This window comes from Oenanthe melanoleuca, chromosome Z (assembly GCF_029582105.1).
Source record: "Oenanthe melanoleuca isolate GR-GAL-2019-014 chromosome Z, OMel1.0, whole genome shotgun sequence".
NCBI classification, from domain to species: domain Eukaryota; kingdom Metazoa; phylum Chordata; class Aves; order Passeriformes; family Muscicapidae; genus Oenanthe; species Oenanthe melanoleuca.
This window is the reverse complement of record NC_079362.1, coordinates 45,674,122-45,701,261: the sequence shown is the minus strand read 5'-3', so window position 1 is coordinate 45,701,261 and position 27,140 is coordinate 45,674,122. Positions and strand designations below refer to the sequence as shown.

The 27,140-nt window shown below is 38.2% G+C and overlaps 1 protein-coding gene across 2 annotated transcripts in view; it reads right to left on the bottom strand.

The window, feature by feature from the left end:
• Window positions 1-18,234: 18,234 nt before the first annotated feature.
• The window catches only part of ZDHHC21 (zinc finger DHHC-type palmitoyltransferase 21), a 35,468-nt gene continuing 26,562 nt past the window's right edge, over window positions 18,235-27,140 (bottom strand). For both annotated transcript variants that reach the window (XM_056514471.1, XM_056514470.1), the window contains exons 8-9: window positions 20,836-20,879; window positions 18,235-20,350 (exon numbers count right to left, since the gene is read on the bottom strand). In XM_056514471.1, the coding sequence (XP_056370446.1) occupies window positions 20,218-20,350; window positions 20,836-20,879 (177 nt within the window). In that variant the 3' untranslated portion in view covers window positions 18,235-20,217. The remainder of the gene's footprint in view (window positions 20,351-20,835; window positions 20,880-27,140) is intronic.

Below are 27,140 nucleotides of genomic sequence, written 5' to 3'. Positions count from 1 at the left end.
GCATTGCAACAGTGAAGAATGAGCCCAGAAAAGGAAAAAAAAAACACTTCCAGGGAGAGCAAAAAAAAGTTATCACACCAACTTACCATCCACCAGGTCCTGGCTGACATGTCATAGCAAAGCTGCCATTTTATGGAGCTGTCCGATGCTTTTCCTGCCATTACGCTGTCAGCAACCTTCATCAGATGCAGCTCAATGGAAGATAAGACACCTAATCAAGAAAACATCAGCAGTGGCTTGCTAGGGCTACATGTAGGCCAATCCTTATCACACTGCATCATGGGAAAAGCTCCTTTATTAGCAAGAACTCCAACCTCACCGATATAAAGACAAGGATCAGGTCTTTTCTTCTTCTTTTTTTTTTTTTTTTTTTTTTTTTCCTCCTTTTTGTCTGAAGGGATTGGTGAAACCAGCCAGCGCTCTTTGTGTATCATGTGTACACCAGTTTAGTATCTCGCAAGTGGGCGGCTAGCTGCACTGCTGGGCTACACGGAATTGAGTTTATTTGCATTCTTCTCAGTTGTATATTGTTCGACATGATCCACGGTCAGCTCTGAGGGTAAGAAAGGAGGGGAAGGAATTATTGTGAATCACCGTGGTCCCCAGGAAGGCGAGCCAGGTCTGGCATGGCGGTGGGCCCTGGCCCGAGGTGGGAGCACACGCGTGCACGTGGATCCGGCGCTCGCACACGCGTGCCCGGGACGGCTCCGGGAACACACAGGTAGCAGCTGCAGCTGGATGCAGCAGGGGCTGCCAAGGGCTACAAACTCTGGAGCTGGACATGTGGAAACAGTTTAACTCTTTGCAATCAGACTTCAGCATGAAATAGGAAGGCTGTAAGTCCTCAGGAGGAGACGGGAGGGGGTGCAGCTAGAATTTCAGTGACACAGACTTTTCCTCCTCCCTTTCCCCTGGATGCTCCTGATCTCCTCTGCTCGGGATGATCTAGCTGGGAAGGGGGAGGAGAATGGGCAGCGAACTATTTTAATCACGGCTCCCTTCTGCCCCACAGCTTCGGGTCATTTGCCACTTCCACATACCGCCACCAGGGTGAGAAGATTTCCTTGCAGGACTTTGCCCCTAATGGGAAATTCGTCATTCCCTGAAGGAAGGACTGGCTTAGAAGAACAAGTCATTCTGACTTTGTTTTAAGGTTCAGAAAACAAAAAGTACATACATAATCACACAGAGGAAATCAATAAACTGTCTTACATTTAAAAGATATATAAAGAAGGACCAGAATTTGCCAGTCCTGGACGACGTGATCAGCATCAGTTTTACTGATGAATTGCAGATTCTATACGTGCCTTAGCAATAAATCCCTCTTTAGCAAAAAAACAAATCAAAGCAATCAGCCTCTTCACATCCCCAAAATTTTGTCTTTAAAATTAACACATTAAAATAGTAACAATAACAACAGAAATAATAACAAAGCAACAGCAACACAATCGTTTTTATTTTATTCTTCTCATTATTATTATTATTATTATTACTACTACTACTGTTTTCTCTTTTTTTTCTTGCTTCCACCAGATCAGCTACTGAGTTAAGGGCCCATTTATTTAGATGCTGAAATACTGACAGCACTCAACAAAATTACCCCAAGCCAGCCTAGAATGCTGAAGAGAACAGCTCTGTAGCAGCACCCAGCATCAAAGGACAGGAGCTGTTTTCCCTTCTCTCTCTGTGCTAATGAGGTTGGCTTGCAGTCTCAGTTTCTCAGTTATTTTAAATACACTGATGAGGCCAGCATGAAAAGAGTCAGACCAAAAATTAATGGGGATTTTGGACATCCCAATCCCCTAAATTTGCATAGCTCTATTTTTCTAGAAGAGTTTCTGTACAATAGCTGAGGATCCTTTTTAATTTCATTTAGGTCACACTGATCAACTGGGACATGAGAAAATTTCTGAATACTGTAAAATCTGACTATGATCAGTTGCTGTGGGATGGCAGAGTGCACAGGAGGGATTAACTCCAGCTCTGTACCCTACATCCTGCTCAAACAACCTGGCTTTGTGATAAACATTATAAGGTATGGAGAGCATCAGCAGCAGTTTTATCCAGTTTTTGGCACGCAGTGCACAGGCAGATGTCCTGAGGCTGAATCTTTCACGTGGCCCTCACTAGCAGGCTCATCATGGTGGGACTAAAGAAAGCAGTCAGCTGTAGGTGTGAGATAAACCCTGGACACATGCTTCCACACATAACCCCTAACTCCAAACATGCTAACAAGCATATATGCCAGCACAAGGGATAACAGGACTGACGTTGAAAAGAGGGATTCTCTGCAGTTTCCCATCCACTGAAGTCTGATCACAGGTGAAGAGACCAGTTGCTTCAGCCACTAATCTGCCTTACTAGGGCAATTCACAAATCCCCAGAAGAACTGTGACGGCTGGGAGTGTGAGCCCACACTTTAGGTAATCATGAGCCAGTTCACTGTGCTTAAAAGAGGATAAAAGTTTTATCACACAGTAGCTAGCTGAGAGGTCTCAAGCTGCTCTCAGATGCTCAGCCTACAGCAGATCCAATCTTGCAGCAACTTCTAATAAGTCTTCAGTGAACAGTGGAGCTGCTTCATCCCAGAGAGCTCCTGAAGATTCAGGAAGACTATGCATCTCCTATAGCCACAAGCACCACATGGATATTTGCTTTAGTACATCCAGGAAAGATAGAGTTAATGATGAGCCTCCCTTCTGCTGCTGCATGTTGCCTTCTGGCACGAGCTGAATGCAGAATGGGGATTTCTGGCACCCAGGAAAACAATGCCTGCAGTGCTGGTCAGTGTGAGCTTCCCCTTCACATGCTGCTCCCATGCCCTCTCCTGCCTGCTGGGAGGTCTGCCTTTCTCCCAACCATGTCTGTTGTGCAGATGGGATTTTAAAACACTGTAATATGTGAAGATACCAACCACATCTCCTATTCAGCTTGAAGATGGAGTCATACCCAACACAGACACATACATGTTATTGGACAAAATCTTTCAGATGACCTCTTTTACCTTTCAGAAAAAGACAGATTTATGAAGAAAGCATATGGTACAATAGGTTTATTACATAATAGCAATTAATTTCAAGGTAATTCAGGTTTCCATATCGATATAAGTTTGGAATGAAAAAATTTGAATTTTCAAGTGAACTGGATTATTCAAATTGATTTTTCAAGTGAATTTGACACAATTTTTTTTTTTGGCTAAGCATATTTTAAAACATTTTCAAAGGAAAAAAGACAAGTATAAAAATATAAAATTTGGCAGAACTAAAATCTGTTTCATATTTACAAAAAATAAAATGCAAGCAAGTTTACCGACTTCTAATATCGGTTCCTAACACATTAAGCAATAATTGCCAAGCTGGCTTTTCCTCAAAGGTTTAAGTTTTTGTAAGGTTTGTTTTCTCTAGGTTGATTCAGATTTTGATTCTACTCCAGGGAACAGCTCCATTTCATACCCAGAGGGAACCTTCAGGAACACTTTATTTCTGCAAGGTCCCAACACCTACCAATAGGCTCAAAAAAAGAATTCACAGTACGGTCCTCTGGAGGACATGCAGTGCTGTGACAGAGACACCCAAATTAGTACTGTAGATTTAAGTAATTGTAGAGAACAAACTCAGCCACACTTGCACACACTCATTGGTGCTGGGCTGATGCTGGGAGACCAGTCCCCAGCTATTTACAGTGACAGATTTTACAGGTTTTAGATAGGTGTTTGGAAAGCCCCTTTGGTGCTCCCTTCTTTCACCAGGAGTGCATACAGCCCTGCCTCAGACCCTCAGGGGAATCCAGAAGGACTGCTGATCTCCTGAACCCAACAGCTTTGGGGAGACTCCCCCAGGTTGCTCCTCAGCATGTACTTTTCTTGTTTCTCCTGCTGTCCTCTGGTAAATATTTAAATTCATCATCACTGGCAGCTGCAAAACCCACTGAAATAAACTCACACAGAAACATCTTTAATGGCACTAGGCCTTTTAATTTCTATTAAGGGAGCAGTACATGGCTACAGAAGCCTGACAATCTGCTGCCTTTGACTGAGTTACATACCCTGGAAAATATAAATTGGATTATTCCTTTATAATGTGGCTGTAATGGGAGTGGGGAATAACTACTATTAACTTTGCCTGACCTTTCTATTTTTCCTTATTTGACATCAGTGAAAAGACAAACAAAGCTTTTAAAAAATTAATTAAACCATGGCAGTATTTACTCAAGAAACATCTTTGCTGACTGCCAGAGTGATGAAAATCTTCATTCCTATGAAGCTGTTTACTGGGCATCTTACAACCAGACACTTCCATCTAAGCATTCTCTTTCTTGTGGGTAGAAATACTTCCTCTTTTGTGAAGCTCTAGGGTGTCCAAGACAAGACAGGATACTTCCAGGAATGTGAAGAGCTCCATAGTTAAGTCACAACGATTCCTGGCAGGGGATCCAGCAGAAAGCCACAGCAGTTTCACTGAAAGTAAAAGCAAAGGCTGACAGGGAGGCTGACTAATAGTGTCCTTCCAACACTCTTACTTTTTCTCTTGTCACAAGTGTCTGCTAGTCTTCCAGGCCTAGCACAGCACTTTTTTGGGATAGCCAGAAAACAGAGGGTGACAGGAACCACCTGGGGTGGACAAGCTGGCTTCCAAAAGGCTAGAGACTCAGTTCCCAGTCTAATGGCATACAGGAAAAAAAGTGATGCTAATATATTTGTTTCAAATAGCTCTTTCAAGTAATAGATGCTAAGTGCTGACCAGGAAGGCGAATAAGTGAAAACTGCTATTATAGTCAAAAGTACACATCAGTCCAACTGTTGATGATTTAACTTGAAAAATGAATAATGATACAATTTCATTATGTTCAAGAACTTATGTAGCTTTTGTATATATGTCTGTGGGCTATGATATATTGCAAATTGGGCAGAAGACAGTCAGACAGCCAATGATGGAGACATGTCCAGAACTGGAATGTTCAATTGTACATTCTAAGGCCAAGAAAATTATTAATTTGCATTATTTCCATCAAAATAATCCATGTGCAATAATGAATCCAATGCACAATATATTAAAGTGCTAAACTTCTAGCATTCTTTTTGCATTTATTTCTTTAAAAAAGTTTATAAAATGCAGTACGCAACTTTTTGCCTGTTTAAAAATACATTTCCCAAAGGAAAACCATTATTTAAATGTGAAGGTGGAGTTGCACTTGCAATTAAAAGAAAAAAAAAAGTTTGATATTTAAGAATTGTGTGTCTCACACAAGCATTCTTTATTCAGTAAGTGCCTGTTTCATGAGGAGGGTAGCCTTTAATGTTCAGTGCAGGATAATACTCCATCCATCTCATTTGAGGATTGGATTTCATCCCTATGAGCAATGTGAGAATCATACAAATCTGAATTGTATCCCCTGAGATTCAGTGCTAAGAAGCCCAGTAATAAATGGAGTTCATTATACTGCTTGCTTACAATCTCAGAAGAAGGGATGGATTCTTTTCACCTTCCCTTTGAAGAGAGGGACATACTGATAGGCTTTATCAAATACAGTGCACTTTTGTAGCTGGATGTGGAGCAAGCACTTTGCTCACAGCCCATCTCCAGTTCAGTGGCTGCCAAAACAGCTCTATCAGCCAAGACCACTACGCTTACATCGTGTTCACTGTGAGCTGGTGTGGACAACAGCAAAAGCAGAGGGCTCTAGGGAAACGAGTGCCCTTACCCCAGCTGCATCCAAATCTGAGGGGGTGGAGTGGGTACTAAAAAAAAACGAAAAACCAAAGCTGATCGCTCCCCTTTCCTAGGGCAGTGTAGGCAGCAGAAGCCAAACCCTCCCCTCAGCAGTGACCCCTTGCCATTTCCCTGCTGCCCCTTTTGCACGACTGCCCAAAGACAGCAGTGCCATGCTGTGCCCTCACAGCCATGCCGAGTGACTCGAGGTGGGCAGGATTGGTGGGGACACTGCTGGCCCTCAAAGCCAACAGTGCCTCTGGAGCAAACTTTGCACCGTGGAGAAACCATGTATGCGACGTGTATCAGCTCACAGCTGCTGCTCTTCTCTCAGATAGCTCTATCCCATTCCTTTCACACCTCACAATTTCTAATCAGTTCTTTAAATCTCCTGGCTAACTCAGCTTATTGCTGGACATATTAAATGCTGCAAAAAAAGTCTAGACAGATTTCCTGTATTTAATATGCAATGGACACCAATTACCTCCAAACAAAAAGCAGATTGGCATACTTTCTTGCTGTGATTAATTTCTACTCTTAGTTTTATTTGTAATCATTTTCACAACTTTAGTTGCTCCCCATATATCTTTCTGTGCTTAGCATTAATGTTTGTTTGGTGTAAGAAGAGGCTACTCCAAGATCTTTTCTGCCTTTTAACTCAGCTGTTTCCTTTACTTGTAACCCATCAGAAGTGGCAACTTTTTGTCCTAATTTGATAGACTTAAAACCTTTCCTTGTGATTTTGCAGTTCTGTATGTTTGCATTTGGTTTGTGTGGCAAGGTTCTGGTAGCAGGAGGTGACAGGGTGTGAGAAGCTGCTGGAAGCTTCCCCCACATCCAGCAGAGCCAATGTCAGCCAGCTCCAAGACGGACCCAGTAACACCTCAGTAATAATATACTAAAGAAAGAAAAAAACAGCTATTGCACAGAAGTAATTGCAGCCAGAGAAGTGAGAAACAGTCCTACAGACTCCAAGGTCAGTGCAGGAGGAGAAAGGAGGTGCTCCAAGCACTGGAGATGAAATTCCCCTGCAGCTATGGAGCAGCTCTGTCCCTGCATTCCATGATGGATCATATTGGAGCAGAGACCCACCTTCAGCCAGCTGAGGATGCCAGATGCCCAAAAAATGGCTGTGGTCCCATGGAAAGCCCACTCTGCAGAGAAGCCCATGCTAGAGCAGGGTTGCTGACATCACTTGTGACCTGTGGGACCCATGCTGGAGAAACCTGAAGGACTGCACCCTGTGGAAAGTGACCAATGCAGGAAGAGTTTATAAAGAACTGCAGCCAAAAGGACAAACTGAGAGTGCAGAAGTTCATGGAGGACTGTCTCCTGTGGGAGACATTCCGCACTGGGGAAGGATTCCTCACCCTGAGCAGCAGCAGAAGCAACATGTGAACTGTCCACAACACCCATTGCCTGTCTCCCTGCACTACTGATGGGGAGGAAGGAGAGAATGAGCGATAAAATTAAGCCTGGAAAGGAAGGAGGAGTGGGGGCAAAGTGTTTTTAGGATTTGTTTTACTTCTTTTTATCCTGCTCTTATTTTGATTGGTAATAAATTCAACTAATTTCCCCAAGCTGGGTCTGTTTGCCCACGAGAGTAATCAGTGAGTGATCTCTCTTTTCATTATATTTTCTCTCCAGCTGAGGAGGAGAGTGACAGAGCAGCTTTGGTGGACATTTAGCATCCAGCCAGGGTCAACCCACAAGAGGGCTTCTGGGGCCATTTGGCCTAAATCAAGCAGGTCTGACACTGAGACTTTTGTCACCACATACATTGAGTATTCTGCCTGTCTTCTATCAGCTGGTTGGTGTGAAGACTACTCCTCTTGGGTAATGAGATATGGGAGTTGAATTATGACTAGCAATCATTGCTTCTTAGCTAGAGATTATAAAGGTAACCTCTTGATATGGAAGACATATTTGGGATGGAAAGAACTGGCTAAGGGACAAGGATTTTCCCATGTGGTTGAATACCAACTCCAGGCCTTACAGCAAATTCTCCCAAGGCAGAAGCACTGGGCATGGCAGGTGCCTTGGTTTGAGTGCTGGCCAAACCAGAGATGGCACAGCTGGACCAGAGGATATGGTCTCCATCACTTTTCTTTGATGAAACAAAACTCCTGAGAATGTGAAGAGCAAAGAAAAGGGGAAGGCCCTGATCCAACTCATTTATTCTAAAAGTATTTCTATTTAGATTCTCTATTTCATTTTTATGTTTTTGCTGGAATTATGTAAAAGGGCTTTATTATTAGACATGAGGAACAGATAGTGGAGTCTCCTTGCTTTGGGGGACAACATGTATCTGCATCTGCTGAGAATAATCCAGTGGTATCTGCGTAGCTACTGGTTTGTCTCTGAGTAAGGCTTACAGTTATCTTCATTCCACCTGGCTGCCCAGGTAGTAATGGTTAATGATTTCCCCATGATGAGCATTTTTGTGCTCTTCCACATCCCCATGCAGTTCACAGTCTGAAAGCCCATTTTGCCTGTAAAGAGAAAACTACAGAGGGACAGTTAAGATTTACCTAGGGTGACGCATTGTGGCATAGCTGCAATTGATTTCACCTGAGTGATTTTCAACTGAAGTGAGAAAAGAGGGAGAATAGGCCAGGACTAAAAGCAAAGTTCCTACCTGGAACATCTAGGAACTCTATTTCCTATTAAGTCCCCTGGACCAATAAATGTTTTTGACAGCATTTGCCAGCTACCTTATGTAATGTTGATAGTAATCATAATCCTCTCCAGATGCTAGAAGAAAGTTAGAAAACTTCACTCAGCACCAGGCTGGGTCAGGTCCAGCACCATTCTGTGATGAATGCTAATGCACTATCTTGTATGAGTTCCTATCTGCAGGAAGGCAGGAAGCACCGGAGGTTTTTAAACTGTGTTCATCTGCACACTCAACACTGTGAGAGATTTTACTGCTGCAGTCACAGAGGTTGTTATCCTGCAACTGAGCACATGCCTCCCTTGTCTTAAGGTCAATTTTTCTTTCATCCTCCAAGAGATCCCCACTATGAGTCCCACATGGGGTGTAGGAGCAATCTCTAGATGTAAGATGTTAATGTAAGACCTGTGTTTTCTCAGCAAGTCTTTTTCTGCCGCAGTGTCTGTCCAGTTGTTAAAAGGCTTGCATCTGCCATGACCTTCTCTTCAGCATTCAGTCTTGCTCAGTTCTGGAAAGTTGGTGCTGTCTCAGCAAGCAGCATTTCAGGTTATTCCTCAGGTTGCAGCCCAGTGGTAGGCAAGCCAGATGAATCAAGGTTCTATGCAGATGTATTTTGCCTTGAGTTTTGGTGCCAGATCATTGGACCTCACACAGGCATCTGTCTGATGCCAGAGGAGAGGCCTGAGTTTCCCCAACAAAAGCACTAGCTTTTTAACTGAGTATCCCTTTGACTAGGTGAGTGATTTAGCTACCTGTCCACATATGCTTATAGTTAATCAATGCCTGCTACTATTGTGACTTGATGCAAGTTTTGACCTGCCTAGTTGTTTAGGTGCTGTCTTTAATACTCATGTGTTTCTGCATCTTCCTTTGGTCCAGTTTTACCAGATAAAGGTTAGCACACTGTGCGCAGAGTATGAAGTAACTCAACAAATTGACAAATCCTCTGCTGCCACAATAGATACCACAAACCTGCAGGAAAGACCAAACATTGGTAATTAGAATTCTACAGGGAGCTCAGTGGTGCAGGACTAAAAGAACCTAGCCCATTTCCTTCAGTTCACCATCTTTCTATACCCCAATGAAGTACACAACAGCAAGGCAGAACAGAGAAGAACAAACTGTGTATAAATAGAAAGAAATGTAACATTTAACTCAGTTCACATCTGGGAATATTACTACTATTACTATTACTACTACTACTATTACTACTGTCTGAAAACTGCCCCAGGGTCTCAGTAGTGTCTGTCTTTCAAAGTTTGCTTCTGAAAAAACTTCATGTAATAACGTAGTTCAATTCATCAAAGCAACTAAAATTCCAAGGACATATTAGACAAAACTGAATGAGCCAGCACCTCTGGGTGATAATAATCAAAACGTATTTAGTTAATGATACAGATTTCCACCTTCAAATGCCCTTTGGCCTTTGATAAATAACTGCACAAAATGTATGGATTGAGACAGTATATCATGCAAAGAGCTCACTCAACCTGGAGTTGCTGTCCTTCTCACAAACTAATCTCATATTGCAGATTTGCCATCCATTACACACGACAAATAAATACAGCTCAATATCCCTAGCACTGGTTTTGTACACAACTACCACTGTAATACAATACAGACCTCCACATTCAAAGAGGCACTATAACTAAAAGTATTTAAGGTACGTTTGCCAAAACCTTTATTAGACCTAGTAATGGTAAGTGTACATATGGAGCCTCATTGGTATTCTCACAGATGGAGACATAATATCTTTCTCTCCAATCACTTTCAAGTAATACATTTATATTATTTACTGCCTATCTTTTATGAGAAAACAAACATCTCTTTCACTCATTCACATACCTTTTTCCCAAAATTTGATAAACAGAAATGTGCTAAAAAAAATTTAATCTTTTATTAGAATCAGCTGCAAATAACTATCAGAAAATTTGCCACTACTGACTTTCTCAAAGAGATATAATTGAGATAATTGTTTCAACTAAATGCTGCTCCGTATCATCTGCCTTTCAGATTAATTCAAGATTTGTAAGTCTAATGGTTTCATCCACACTTCTCCAAAACTGCAAAAATTGCTCCTATGAATCATACGAGCACACTGATTTCAACTGTGACAGTTAATTATTTTATTTTGCCTAAGCAGATAAAGTGGGATATATAGTGAGTGACACATCTTAAGTGTAACATTAACCTCTGTTTTTTAAATTACCTTTGAATTAATTTTTCAGAAAACAGCACCTACATTTTAATGAGAACATGCTCCAAGGTACATGGATATCAATTTGGCTGGCTTGTACATTCAGAAAAGGAGTAATTTTGCTGCTTTGAAAAAGGCATGCAGATGAGAAATCTGACCAATTGGACATGACTGTGGCTGAAGTTAACAGTTCCATCAGTTCTACATCTTCTCAGTATCTGCAGTTTTGACACATTTGAAATGTCTAGTTTTTGAAAAGTGAGATCTCTAGGGAATTTGCAGGAAGACTCGGGAAGGGTGACGGTACATCCCATCCAGATGCACCCATTCATAATTCAGCTATTCCACAGGAAAGCGCCAAGGAGTTGTGCTTAACAGCTGAACTGATGGCAGCAGAACGAGTAAAGAGACCAAGTAAGACTTCTTTTTCACTAAAACTGCTATTACTTGAAAATCAATACAAACCTAGTGACAAAAATTTTATCTCCCACCCACAGGAAGATGCTGCTCTGAGATAAGGAGCATGCTGCTAGATCTCTCTGTTTATATGCAAAAACAAGCAAAAAGAAAGAAGGGCCACAGAGTCACATGCTACTTACAGACTCCTCTGCAGCCCCATCTCTGCATGGTGTGCTGTGGCTGCAGTGCTGTTAATTTCTCTGAAAACATTAGTTTAAAAATACATTATTTATTAATCAAACAAGGTTCCTGACACTCCATTATGCAGCAAAAACAAAACAAAACAAGACAAAACAGAAGAACAAACAAAAAAAAAAAACCAAAACAAAACAAAAAACACACACAAAAAGCCCTCAAAATCAAAAAACAAACCACAACAAAAAAACCCAAACAAAAAAACAAAGAACACACTCGAAACAGTGGAAAAGGCATTGCAACTCCCTTCCTAGCCCCTAGCTCTTACATATTGCTGTGGCTTCTCTCTACCCAAGGATATGAAGGTAGTACCTGTTGCATTTGACCCTGTAACAATATTTTTCCAGAATTATGAGGCTATGACTACTCTAAGGAAAAAAAAATAACTTCTTGGCTTTTTTTTTTGTTCTGGGAGTATTGAGGTAGAAGAACAGGGAAACCAAATTCCTGATTTTTCAGTACCAGATTAAAAAACCTTCAGCTTATGATGCTGAGTATGTATTACTGGAGAACGAAGAGACTTAAAATAAAAATTTCCAGGTCCTGGCTGTTAGTGATAAATAACCAGAATTATCCTTCATACATAAACATGCTGCATGTATGTTTGTGCAGAAATATGCCCTGAATATGTAACTGTGTAGAAAAGAGCCAAATTAGATGCAGAAAGGTGTTTTTCATTTAAGTATTTCCTATAATCAAGGAATATACATAAAATTCCAATATTTGAAAGCAAAATAAATTTATCTCAAATGATTACCTATGACATGCTCATCTGTTATCCTTTAATTTAATCCAAAGTCTTATGTGACCTCTCTTCTTGGTGTATCCAAGAAGTTTATCAGAATGAGCTGAAAAACACATATGCTGCAAATTCCAGTCACCTATGCACTGCTGGATGTTAGATGGCCCAAATTCCTTATGTGACATGTTTATGGCTGTTTCTTCTAAAGTGGATTATCCAGGTTTCTGTGACATGGACAGCACACCTTCAGCACTGCAGCTCTGCACAACTTCCTCAATCAGAAACCGAGGTGCTTTTGCTAAGAGAAACAGAGGTCATGCAGAGAACTGAAGGCAGATATTCTGAGCCCCAGAATTGCAGTCCAGTGCAGTGATTTAGCATCCACTAGCTATCAAAACAAATGAACAAACCCCAGCTCTACAGGGCTCAAATTTCTGCACTGTCCACACTTACATATCTTACACTTTACACTTACCAAAAAAGAGGAGCCCATTACCCAAATGGTAGACTGGATTTTAGGGGTTTGGGCCACAGCTACAGGGAAGTCCAAGCTTCATGGAATAGAAGTGAGGTTGGGAAGCCTATCCTAAAAGACAAAATCATGCTGTATTGGGGAATAAATTATTACTTGGGCTTGAAAGAGTTGTTACTTCTGAGCAGCACCCATCCCAGTTTATTTTATGTTTATCTCCATGCAACTGAAATACCACTTTTTGGCTTACTCCATACAAAGCCTTTGCTGCACATCTGCTCTCACACTAACCCTTCAGCAAAGGGAATGCTTTTGAGATGAGAAATCAAATGGGAAAAATATTGTGAAGACATACAAAAAATGTGCTGTAACTGATACAAATTATGGTCTGCTTTTTTCAGCTTAGCTTAATTTTATTCAGAGGAACATATCCTCCATACTTCCTCAAGCCTGTTTATTCCACTTGAAGTACATAGAGTTCAATTTTTTCTCCAGCTGCCTTTCCACATCAGTATATATAGGCTCATATGGGTAATTAATGAGACTTGAGGTGTGTTTGCATGTATTAGTTCATCTGTACTACCTAGTCACCTCTTAAAATAAGTTTATAGACTGAAAAATACTGTTTCATTCGGTTTATAAATTAACAAAACACATTAAGAAATACATTCAGGAGCAACACATCAAGAAATACTTTCGGAAGCCTTAGGCACTAAAAATACCAGAGTGTACATTTTAAAATTATTTTTGTGGACAACTGGGAATAGATCCCAGTTTCCATACATTGTAAAAGATAGCATGCACTCATACAAGCCAATTGTATCTGATTTGTAAATATTAAATAAATTTCATTTCAGAGATAACCAGGTTTGAAACTATTATATGGAGAAAGAGGCCCACTAAAATTTCAGGCAAGACAAACTGACAATTTCACAGCAGGTAACAACAGCTTTTCTTGGAATACAGAACACAGAATTTTACAGGCTGGTTTTAGGCTATTATGGAAAGTTCACTACTGGAAGTGATTTTTATTACTGTTATTAGCAGAATCCGGTTCTTGGGTTGAAACAGAAGATGCAAGGCCTGTACCACAAACCATCAACATGTAGTTTATGCCTCCTGATTCATGAAGTGACACAGTTCAGCTATGTTAATCATTTCCTTGCAGACATAACTACTGTTTCTTTGTCTTGGGTTTACTAGTCTTGCAGTGATCTTCACAAGTGTCTAAAACCTTCCCTGTACTTCTAAAGCTAAGACCACTGCTTGCACCACAGAGCAGCTTTTGTTCTATTGCTCTCTAAAATTGTTTCCTGTGGACACTGCTGCACTTCTTTCTACATCTTTAAAACCAGTATCTCATTTGAAATAGACGGAAGCACATTAAATTTCCCTGCATCAAAATCTGACATAAATTCCCATGTGCACAAAACTGAAGAGCTGCTGATTCAGATTCATTTAGCTCCCTCAAAAATTGCTCCAAGGATGAATGATCCAATACATTGTTAAAAAAAAAAAAAAAAAAAAAGAAAAAGGAAAAAAAAAAAAGAAGATTAAAAAAACTCCCAAACTCTATTTCTATTTCTATTTCAATTTGAAAAATGGCAATTTATATAAATCTTAGTTGATATCTACGTAAGAGGTTCCTACTCTGGCTGGAACTGTAATTACGTAGGCAAGACATGAAACCAATACTATAACTGATGTTGCATATCAACATTAGCTGGTAGACTACTCCTAATAGAGAAATTTTTCAATACTTCCACCAATATTCAGCTCTTCTCTTAAAAGCAAAACAAAGCTCAGACAATAAGTACCTCACTAACTATTCAGCAATTTTTCACAGTTCATTTTTTCAAAACAATCATTTGGGATTGTAGCTTTTTCACTTGTCACAATAAAAAATATACAGCAATGAGAATAATTTAAATCTACAAACAGTTTGAAAAATATTAATAAACAATTTATACAACTTGAAATCAATGTAAAAGGAATTCAGTGAAGAGAAAGAATCTTTTTCTTTTAATTTATTTAAAAATAAGATTTCATAAAAATACAGGATAAAAGAATTCTCAGTAGGAATGAAAAAAATAAACCATAACTTAAATCAATTTTTAAAAATCTCACAGAAACATTACATTAATGAAATAAACAAAGATAAATAAAAAACCATGCATTGCTTATCAGGTGAACATACTCTTGCATTTTCAGACTTGATTAAAAGAATACCAAAATAAGCTTTCCTGCTTTGATATTATTCAGTCATTCACCTGGTACATTACCATTCACGCATAACCAGTGTTAGATCTCATAATTTTCAACAACTCCAGTAGGAACTTTATTCAGCATTATTTGAAAACAGTCAAGATCAAACCTAGAACAAATGAACAGAACTCAATCATACGCCCATGTGTGAACTACAAAATTCAAAGTGCTAGTTTACAAAAATCATTACTCTTTTCCTGTGTGTTAGACAGAGTTATAATTTTCTGTCTGTAGACAACTGTGATATACAGGTATCAGTCCTGGGAATGTGCATAGTTTGCCATAGTTTGGCCAAGACACAAGATACCACTGGTAATTTCAGCAGAACTGAAATCCTAGGCCTTATGAAGTCCACAGATACAACTATTTCAATGCCTCCCTAAGTCAAATACTCAGCCACTGAGAAAATAATACAAAAATCTTTCAAGGAACATTTTTGAAGTAGGCCAGTCATGTAGTATGTCACCTAACGATGGACACTGTATTTAGCATCCATACTATTCTTCCCAAAAGCAGTTCCTAGCAGCATTCAGCATCACACTGTTACATTTGTGATCCTAATAGTTCAACTAATTTAGAACTAGATTCAACTTATTAGTGGGAGAAAATCACTCCCCTCAATCTGTTGGCCACACTTCTTATGATGCAGCCCAGGGAACAGGTAGTTTGCTGTAGTGAAAGCACACATCACCAGGTCGTGTTGAGCTCCCATCAACCAAACATGGTAACATGAACAGTGGATCCTGGATTCAGAATGTGAACAACAATGTGATTTGTCATGATCTGCTGGTTCTGGATGAGGTAGAGTTAATTTTCTTCAGAGTAACTAATGCAGGGCTGTGTTTTGGATTTGTGGTGGGAAAAGCGTTGATCTACAGCTGAGCCACAAGAAAACACAGTGGCAGGGCTTTTTTTGCTCCTTACACCATCCCATCAAGGAGGCTGGGCATGCACAAGGAGTTGGGAGGGAACACAGCTGGGACAGCTGACCACAACTGACTCCAGGGAAATTCCATACCACATGGTGTCACACTCAGCAAATACAGCTGGGGGAAGGAGGAACACATGAATGTTTGGAGTGATAGTGTTTGTCTTCCCCAGTCACTGTCACATGTGCATTCAGCCCTGCTTTCTCACAGCTGGCTGAACACCAGCCTGACCATGGGAAGCAGTAAATAATTCTTTATTATGCCTTGCTTGTGTGCATGGCCTTTGCTTTATCTATCAAACCTACAGACTGTCCTTATCTTGACCCAAAAGTTTCACATTTTTACTCTTACAGTTCTCCCCCTCATCCTGTTTGGGGGAAGTGACTGAGAGGATCAGTGGTGCTTAGTTGCTGGCTGGGGATAAACCAGGACACATGATATTCCACTTCGTGTTTTATTAACCATGCAGTTTATAAACTAATAAATCAAAATAACTATCAGAAAACCTGAAGAACAGCTCAGAATATATTTTAGAAGTTATGTGTGTTAATAATGCATAGAAAATTTATTGTTAAAATTCCTTGTATATGAGACTTCCTCCTCAAGACTGAAAATTACTGTGTACCTGAACTCTTAGATCAGTTATGTGATGGAACCTCTCCTTCAAAGCAACAGATCAGAGGACAGAATTCACAAACATTATTTAAGGCTTTATCTTTTATTTTAGACATCAGCATTTTTCAAATGACATCTCAAATTCCTGATTATGAGAAGATAGCAAGTTATCATTCTTCGGTCCTACCAGAAGATATCCCACTCTGAAATAAAACACCTACTTTCAAATGTTTTCAGGAAGAAGTTCATTGGTTCTTTAAGTTCTGTTTGTGCCTCTCAGGAAATTAAATATTGCCAAGTCAGAAGATAATATTCACTTTTCTCAATAAAGCATGTGTTGTTCCTGATATTATATTATATTAGGGCTAAATTTAGTAACACTGTTTATAAGATTTATTTTAATGCAGAAAAGTAACAAACACTAATCAATCTTAAAAATGCAGTTTATACTAAAACAAGGATTCTTAAGGAAGACTTGGAGGAAAAGGAAGCAATGGTTCAAAGGATTCAAGAATTTCAAGGTCTGGAGGAGACCAAATTGGTTCATAAAAGTCCAATTTTTCCTGGCAGAACAAATCATTCTGAGAATTAGTTTCAGAAACATTATTTGGAGAAACTAATAACATGGTAGGGTCCTGTCTTGGGATGCAATATAGGATGTGGTCAGAAATGTGTATTCTATCACCATCTGTTGAGGCCGGGTGGGACAGTGATTCCTTATCTCCATGGCACATATTATCTGCTAATGGGCCATCTTCAAGACCAGGTGGGGCAATCATCTTTATACTTTTCCACAACCCATCCTCCCTCCAGGAAGATATCATCCATGCTGCTGGGCCATTGAGTCCCACTGCATGACTGATAAAATCACATCATCCCACTGGGAGATGCTCCAGCCAGGGGGAGGAGCCAAGCCTTTCCTACCTAGATAAAAACTGAGAATTTGGACAAGATACCAGCTTTCCACTGGATTCCAGAGGAAAAACTGGACCTTTTCCACATCATCCCTGAACCTTCAGAAGAAAACTGCACCTTCCACAGGAGCACTGCTTCAGCTGACCCACACCTGTCACTGCAGGGGGACTGCAGCCACCATTTAATGCGACTGCTGCCAACACCCTGACTGACAGGGTGTCAGGTTGTATTCTGACTTTGTCAGGGTTGGAATTGTTCTTTTCAATACTGCATTTCTATTTTAATTTTCCTAGTAAAGAACTGTTATTCCTAGTTCCCATATCTCTGCCTGAGAGCTGCTTATAGTCTCCATTTCAAAGAGAAGCTCCTCCCTTTATTGGCAGACCCCTGTTCTTCAAACCAGGACAGGTCCTTAAGTTAAATTGAGAAAATAATACTACTTTTTACCATTTTAGAGGCTTCTCATTCAAAGTTTAATACCTCCTAAAGCATCAAGTCTCTCCAAATTTCCCCCTTTGTCCCTCAAATACTTAGAAAAGGGACAGAAATGAATTAGCAGCCTTAATGATGTTGCAAATTGAGTCCTAATATTATGATGAGTATGAGACTTGAGAAAAAGTAGATTTAAAAATAAATCAAACAATATGGACACATTTCAGAACAAGAGCTTGTGAAATCAATGCTTTTGTCTGAGAATCAGGCAAGATTTTCATGCTGATATAACTGACAGTCAAGCCTCCAGGTTTGTCTTGTGGTCATTTACGTGGTGCCAGAGCAGAAGGGAACAGCGGGTGACACGGCCACCGCTCCCAGGGCTGCTCCTGGGGCCCCACCATCCCAGGGCTCGGTGCTCCATGCACAGTGGCTGTTCACCAAAACAGTAACACCGGGAAGCAGAACGCACGTGTATATGCCCCACAATAAACATACCAAAATTAGTTCAATTCTTGGTTCTCTTTCTGAATGAGGTTTGGAACTGAACAATCTGCTTTGCTATCTGATTAGCATTAAAAACTTCAAACTGTGTTTTGCATGGAACATTTAAATATTGGCATGAAAAATGACATATGATTTCCCTGTATATGCCTAAAATATAGACTAAATCGTGGGGGAGGGAGGGAAGAAAATAATAGAGCCATTACTTTATTACTTTATTACACATTCCTTCCAATTTCAAGCACTGCTCCAGTCTTTTCACCCATTTCCTCAAACTTCTTTTTGTTTAAATATTGCTGTTGATATGCCAATACCACTTGAAAGAAAGTCTAACATCACTACAGTTGGCACAAGGAAAAATTAAAGGAAAATGGCTGAACATTAGGCTTTAAATATAAATTAATAAAACACTCTTTTTAAAAGGACAGGAAAAGTAAAGTTGGATGAAATGTTACACATTTACAAAAGTTTAAAGTTGAAGGTGATTTTTAAGATGCACTTTTTGGAACTTTCAAATTATCATTAAAATCTGTTAATTCAATAAACAGACACCTAACACCAGCAGTAACTGTACTAAGACTTCAAAAGAGTTGACCTAAAATTTTTTTGACAACACCAGTCATGAAAAATCTTACCTTTCTTTTTTTGAAGTAACTTACATAAATAAAGTTTGCAAATAAACTTACTTTCTGCACAATATACATATATTAAATAATGAATTTGTGTCTTTTATTGTGTCCTGCTGCATGCCATTTAAGGTGGATCCTAGTCCTGTTAGACTATGCAACAAGCACAGTAAGCAGCCTAACTGGAAACAATGAGCTGTGAATTTCTCCTAGATATCCATAGTAGTTTTCACAATCATCTGAAGTCAATATTTGTATAGATACAGAGTGCTAAAGCAAGTACATAATTTTTCCAGATACAAGAAGACTGAGCCGGTACTTTGGAAATAGTTATCATTTTACCAGATCTGAAAGATGCTTTCTTTGGTTAACTACTTCCATACTTAAATGAACAACAAGCTATCTACATCAACATAGTACCCTATTAAATGTGTTAATATACTTCACTGTTCATGTAAGTAGCAAATCTATATTTACTGTATAAATATTTTTAATTATTTTTACTTTTAATATACAAACAGACCAATTTCAGCTAATCAAGACTAAACAAAATATAAAATTTCTAACTTTACTGACAATATACTCTTCTTTATGGTACATTATGCTTACTAATTACATCTCTACTTCTCAAAAGTAATCATTCTAGTATTTGCACCATTCACCTTGTTTGTTGGTTATTGCTGATTCGAATCCTTGGGATTTAGGGAAAAACATGCTCTGTATCTGCATAGTTTACCCTGAAATATTTAATCCCCCTCACTGACATAAAGACATGAACACTCTTCACTAACATCATATCAAAAGATAACTGTAAACTGTAAACTGTTCTCTATGTAAACACACACACATTTGTATGCCTTTACAAAACCTCTTTAGGAGGTTTAGGAAGTACTCTGTTTCAGCTTTAAATATTACCTTTCATAGTGCAGTGCTGCAGGATTACTTTTGCATATCATAAATAACTGGCAGAATCATGGAATTTTAAACATATGCAGCAGGAAAAAAAACATTATTACTATTATTATCCAGACAGACCTACTGATAAGAACCCTAAAAAAAAATTTCAAGGCAGAATAAGACACTTAGTAAGAAATCTAACCATCAATGTAAACATCAGTGCTTCCTACATGGAAAATAAAAAAGAAAAAAAAGAAGTAAAAAAGAAAAAAAAAAAAAAAAAAAAAAGAGCCAGTATCAAACTGGATCAAGACTACATTCCAGTTGTTTGCTTTTGGTATTAACATCAAAGACAAAAGGAATCTCTTTGGAAATCTAATTTTAAAGTAAATAAGCCTGAAGTTGATTGTTTAACTTGCATCAATTTCAGAACAGAATCAAGACCATAGCTAAAATAATGCCCGAGGCACAATGTGATGCCTACGACTGGATTTTAATTGACTTGAAGACTGTCATAGTCCCATTATCATAAAACCTGTAATGTACTTCCAGCATGGAGGACCCATCTGTGCCCACCATCCATCTGTTTAGACATGATTGGCAAAGTGGTAGGGAACTCGCAGTGGCTGCCTCTGCCTGAAAGGAATAAACCACAGGATCTTCCAGTGAGTGCCAAAAACTTCTGAGAAGGTCTGCTGCCATGGCTTTCGGGGCCTCGATCTACAGAAGACAGCATTATTAGTGAAAGACAGCATGCCCACAGAGCACTTCAGTCAGCTACAACAATGTAGGTTGGCTGGGGATCCAATACTGGACTCCTATTTATGTCCAAGCATCACAAACTTTTATTTCATTACAACACACAGCTGCGACTTAACTTTGCAGAACAGAAACTGTCTGTATCATCAATCAAACAAAGGCACCTTCTGCAGCAAAGGAGACCTCAATATTAATGAAATGTATGTCAAAACACTGCAGAAAGTATCTTTTGATCTGCACTTTTGAAAAGAAAATATAGTTCCACTGGCTTTGGGTAGGAAATGAAAGGGAACAACATGAGGACTGTTTTATGTACAATCACTATTAAAAGATTAGAGATGTGTTGCTAGAGATAGGAATTACAGAGCATAGTACCATGCAAAATCATCTTAACAAACAGCTACTCCCTTAGCATTTCAGCAATGTAGGAATTTTACAGAACTTACATGTCTTCACAACAGTTTGACATTTTTTCTATACTTGTAGTGTCCTGTTAAAGAAAAAAAAAACACAATGAAAAGGTATTTATTTGCATTCCTAATTTTAAAAATCTCATTATGAAAGCAAGTAAATATAGCAGGGAATTAATTATTAATGTACACTCTTTTGACATTAGTTCAGTAGGTTGCATATTACACATATGCTATATTAGATTTAATGTGAGATTACACACATAAATTTTAACTCAGTCTGTTAAATGATTTTTACAAGCAAGACATTAACTTGTACTCTGTAGTTTGACTACAATACCAAAGAATGTCAACAAAAACTTACAGCATTACTACAGTTAAAATTAATTCAGATATTACAATTATTGCACAGGACATTTAGAAGCCATGTGTACAAAGTCCACTCTTGCTATACTTTCCACAAGCACTCACTCCAGACTTGGAGTATCCCACTGAGATAATCACAGGAAAAGCTAGCAAAATGCAATCATTAACAGATGCAGTATTTTGAAAAGCAGAACTAGTCAGAAGTTTTAAAACCTTTAGCTTCATGAGTATTAAAATGCAAACAGTACAACTGAAAAATATACCATAAGTTTCTACAGTTCCTACAATTAAATAAAAAATATAAAAATTTATCTCTTAAAATATAAAAGCTATATAATGAGCACAGTGAAGGCTGCAGCTAACAGCAACTTAAATTCATACTTTAGTTACAAAATGTTAAGAAAAGTTAACAGATCAGTTTCAGCTTAGATCACCCCCAAAATAAAACATTTAAAATTACCAATAGTACTTTTTTCCAACATTTCACTATGGATCTCACAAAAGAGCTTCCTTTGTGAGTATCATGTACACGGTTTCAATCCACATTTAGAGTTCATTACATCCCAAAATCACTTGTGAAGTTCAACACACAATTAATTGAAATATTCTTTGTGATTTCAACTCCTTTTTATTGGTAGTTTGGTATTTCCCTTTACTTTTCATAGATATAGACAGGCACATAACATCTGAAAAATTACAGTAGAATTTGAATAACATCAAGAGCTAATCCCAATTGTCCCCAGCCACATAAAGACAAAAGGACTGTGGTTGAATTAGGCTGCAACTACATGGTCATCCGGAAACACTATCTAGCACTAAAAACCATACTGTGCTCCTTGATTGTTCCTGCCTGCAATTCAGGGCAAGAATTGCTGAGACTCTACCCCTACTTTCACAAAGTTTTAATAAAGGGGAAGGCCACAATATGACTGGGAAATAACATACAGGAAGATGATTCCCTGCTCCACCTGTCATGGGTGGCCCATGGAAGGCCAATTCTTGTCCTTCTATTTCACTTCCCAGCTCTGAAGAGTTTTGGAACAGTATCCCTTACCACACACTAAACAGCAAAAATCTTAATTCTGTCCATGATCTATCCAGCTGAATTCCAGATGCACTATGGAAAAAGAGAGAAGTCCCCTTTTCTCATGCCAGTCCAGCAGGATGCCCAGAAGTTTGTGTAGAGAAGGATGCCCAGTGAAGGTTACATAAACCATGTTGGCACTATCGTTAGGTGGGTTTGAGCACCCATTCAGCGTTGAGGGAGGAAAGGACTGGAGGCAGCAAACTGTAAATACTGCTTGTTGTTTTGACTCCCACAGATAAACTGCTGCTCCTCTCATGTTATGGGACTGTCTTCCCTCTCCTCCACAAGGGTCAGGAAATATTACAAGACACAAGTCATTCTCCTTGTTAGGGCAGGACCTGACTGCCCAGCCAAAGAATACTTTGCTTTCTTGGACTGGCTTTTTGCTCAGCTTTTGTCAGAGAAAACACCATCTTTGCTGACCACAGAAATTCATACATGGCTTTTTGAATAAAAAGGACTAAGTGAACAAGAGATTACTTCCATGGCATTTCAGCAAGGCCGTAAGAGCATTTTCATGAGATACCATAGCTCCTTGTGTAACTGCAAAAATATCTCAGTTCTAGGAATTATTCTCTGGTTAACTCAAACCTGTTTATCAAATAGTACAAAATAATACTGGCATGTTTGAAATTGATAATGGCAAATGGTCTTCCATAAAACAATAACATGCTAGTCCAGACTCTAAACTGACTTGTAGCTATGGAATATTTACGCTACCATTTCAAAAGAGGGACCTTTAAATCAGCTTTGCGTGCAGAAGTAACATCATCAAATACCTTAAACATGGGTTTGTCCTGTTTCTGCACACTGCTTATTCATTAATACACTTGTACTGCTCCCGAAAATACTGTATTTGAGATTTTTGGGGGCAAAATCACAGGTTGGAAACTGGAGTCTGCATTTCCTTTTAAGTGTAATCATGGCATGTTATCAAGACCTGAAAAGTTCTCATAAGGGTCTGCTCCTCTCAAAACTAACCTGTTAAATTAACTAGGTTAAAGCACCAAACAAGGAACTAAATCCCTTTCCCTTTCCCTTTCCCTTTCCTTTCCTTTCCTTTCCTTTCCTTTCCTTTCCTTTCCTTTCCTTTCCTTTCCTTTCCTTTCCTTTCCTTTCCTTTCCTTTCCTTTCCTTTCCTTTCCTTTCCTTTCCTTTCCTTTCCTTTCCTTTCCTTTCCTTTCCTTTCCTTTCCTTTCCTTTCCTTTCCTTTCCTTTCCTTTCCTTTCCTTTCCTTTCTCTTTCCTTTTCCTTTTCCTTTCCTTTTTTTCTTTGTCTTTCCATATTTTTTAAAAAATTAAAAAAAAATACAGCTATATTTTAAAAGCTGCAAACTAGCAAAGAAACACTGCTCTGAAGTTTAGCTGCTTAACAAGTGCTAGCAAACGAACTTAAGAAACAAGAGGCCCCTCATACCTTCCCTCCCCCAGCACTGATGCTAAACAGGCTCATTTGAAATGTACTTTCATTCGAGAGTGAACCAATTTACCTTTTCACATGAAAGTGAAACTTCAAGCACCCCAGGAAAGTCAGTAGCCCCTCTGGAGACAGGAGATGAAGGAAAAGGAGAGTACCAGTTGAGTTTTGACCTGTTATTTAAGGCTTCCTCCTCAGACATGAATTTTTTTTCCTTTTGCAGACAAAGGCCCAGAATAACCACTATTCTTCTGAATGACAAGGTGGTCTTCTCATTAACACATCTCACAAATGCCTTTCAACCAGAGTATCATCTCTCTTAATTATGCATTTGATGTATACCAAGGTTTTGCTACAACATCAGAATTACTGTGTTCAGCCTAAGAGGCTTTAGCTGTCTGCATCTACTATCAGCTTGGATTACTATTAATACAAATAGAACTCTGCCAAGATTTTTTTTTCAGACTTGTAGCTAATGCTAATGTTAAAACCTTTTTTGAGCACTGGAACTCATCCAAAAGTTTAAAATAACTTGGTATGAACAAACATCACATTTCATTGGAGTCCTAGTAATCTCTAACTTTTAAAATATCTTAAAATTTGGAATTGAATACTAGATGAAATTGACAAACACAATTGATTAATTTAACATGATGGATCATGTGTGTGGATTCCCAAAGTCATCATCCAAATTGGGAACAAAAATTGTTCCTGCATCTGGTTACTCAGAGATACATACCCAATGATAAGCATCTTAAAGCAGCTAGAGAAAAAAATCACACCTTAGTGAGACAGGAAAACGAAATTAGAGGAAACAAACACAGGAGTAGGAAGACAGTAAATTGTTCAGATTCTGCTGAGGGTAGAAAAAATACGGGTTTTGTTCACTTTGAGGATATACTACAAGTCCATAAGAGCAGTTTGCTTACTCAAAATCAAGTAAGCTACTGCCACAGCTAAGACTGCTGTAAGAGGAAGGAGAAGAATGGAGATAAAGAAACGTATGTAAAAGCACCAGCAGAGTTCTGCAAACCAACTCCAGATTAATTTGCAAATTAATGAATCCACATTAGCTCCAAAGAGAACTGTACCTTTCACATCTACGCTTTTATTTAGCATAACCAACTGACAAAAAATTGAGATCACATGCACTGCTTAAAAAACTGTCCTATAGGATGGGTTTTATCATTAACTAATTCATCATGAAAAAAGCACATTCAAAGGGTATTTTTCACTTACTGATTCATGTTTTCTGAAGTATAAATTAATTGTAATTTGTAACTTATAGGACTAACTCCAAAGCATGCAGCTATAATTCCTGGTTCAATTTTTCTTTTGTGTTTGCTTAAAGTGACATGCAATCATTACAGCTCTATTAAATACTTGCAGTGGTATAATACAAGCATTATGCCATGCTTCTAGTATTTTTAAATGTTCAGTATAGGTGAATCAGTAGAAAAGTATGATGAAGCAGAAAAAGAGAAAACAAAATTTGCAAGCCTTCCTGGATTTGCAGACTTTGCTTTTATCTGAAAGTTCAAGACAACACATCTTTTACATAAATGGTTTTGATTTTTTTTTCCTTCGAACATCCTTTCATGGTGTGCAGGCAAGTGACAGGTGAGCAACTCAAGAATATAAAATACTAAACATGAAGAGAATACATCATATTTGAGAAATTTTCTTTCTTTTGGCATTACATACATTTTGGGTTTACTTTTGGCCATTTTTACACTATTTTCTTAATCTATACTTTAGCATTCTTTCCTTAATCTATATTTTTCATGTAAGATGGTTAATTTTATCAATTATAATTATGTTCAGCCTGAAAATTATTAGTTCTAAGTTTATACTTCCATATTGGACTCATGTGCTAAATGAAAAATAAATCTACACTTTCTTACTTCTAGGGAAGATTCCTGCACTCCTCTATGCTCTGACTAATTTAGTTAAATAGATTTCAAATTTATTTATTGGATATCAGATGATGACCCAATGAAAAGAAACCATCTACAATGGAGGCAATACAAACAGATCTCTTAACTTCAGGCTGTTTCAAATCCACAGCATGTTTGGTGCAGATAGCTGCATGACAAGAGACACGACAAAACATATTATAATTATCAATCCTTAAAAATACCTTAAGACAAAAGCATAAGGGAAAAATATTTAAGAAAGCTAGTTGTTGATCTTCACACAGAGGTCATTTTTGTAGTCTGCTATCTAAATCTGACAAGCAACATGTAAACAAAATTTACTCAGCCCCTGGAACACTCAAATATTATTTTTATAGTTACTTATCTTCAAGTGGTGAAAGGTACTACCTTTACTATCAGAAAAATAGATTAGTAGAAGGACTTCCTTTTTGAGTGATAAACCAGGGATAATTTCTCCATGATATTTGATGTTATTTTATACTCCTTGCACAATATAAAATCTGATTACTTTTTCTAACTTGCACATTTTCCTTAAAATATTTTAAATTATTAATTTTAATAAAAATATTCATATTTACATAAGACCATGCAGTGACCTAAATAAAAGAGATCTTTTGCTACCTATAGTGTCTTATATGTCTACTTACTCCTACATTTTAAATAGCTCATAAAAGAGGGGTTTTTAAAAATAAACTAGTATTTTATTTTTATGGTAACTATGTATTAAAAGATGTCAGAATACATTCATTAAAAATGTTAAACAATTGCAAACCTATTTGAGAGAAAAAAGGTAAACATACAAAACAATTTACATAGGTAACAAAACTGTATTCAAAGAGCAGGATATTATTAATTCCTGGCAATTTAATCTACAGAACTTCACGCAGTCTTCTAATAGGAGATCTGGCTACAGGTGCAATAAAAGTAAGACAGGAAAAGGGGAAGGGATAAGAATAACAAGGAAGAGGAAGACAGATAATGTTAACATTAAGTTATTTTCTGCTAGTAATTTCCAGTTCCTCTTTGGGGTTGTAGTTCATATATACTTTGCTTTGTCTCTGTAATTACTTTATATCTTATACTATATTGTAGCCACATAAAGAATACAATTGCCTGGAAATCCTAATTTCCCCTACCAATCCTAATTTTTAATATGCTAAACTTAATTATGAGGATTAATAGTTCCTTGATTACACTTCTGCGATGTTTGAAAAAACAGGAAAAGCCCTTAGTATTCATTAATCAAAATAGTATTTAATAGATTATCTGATTAAAGATATGATTGCAAATATTTTTAATTACAAGATACTTATTATTAAAGACAAAAAGCATTTCAGCAGAACTAGATCACTTGTCACTCTGCCTATTAAATCAGCAATGGATCAATACAGTAAAATACACAAAGAATTAAAAAGCTCTTGATTTCACTAACAGGAAAACTGCATCTACATTTTCATTATTTTGAAACTCAATCTTTGTAAAAGGGTTGAAAAACTAACTTGTAATATACACTTGCTAATTTAAGATGAAAAGGA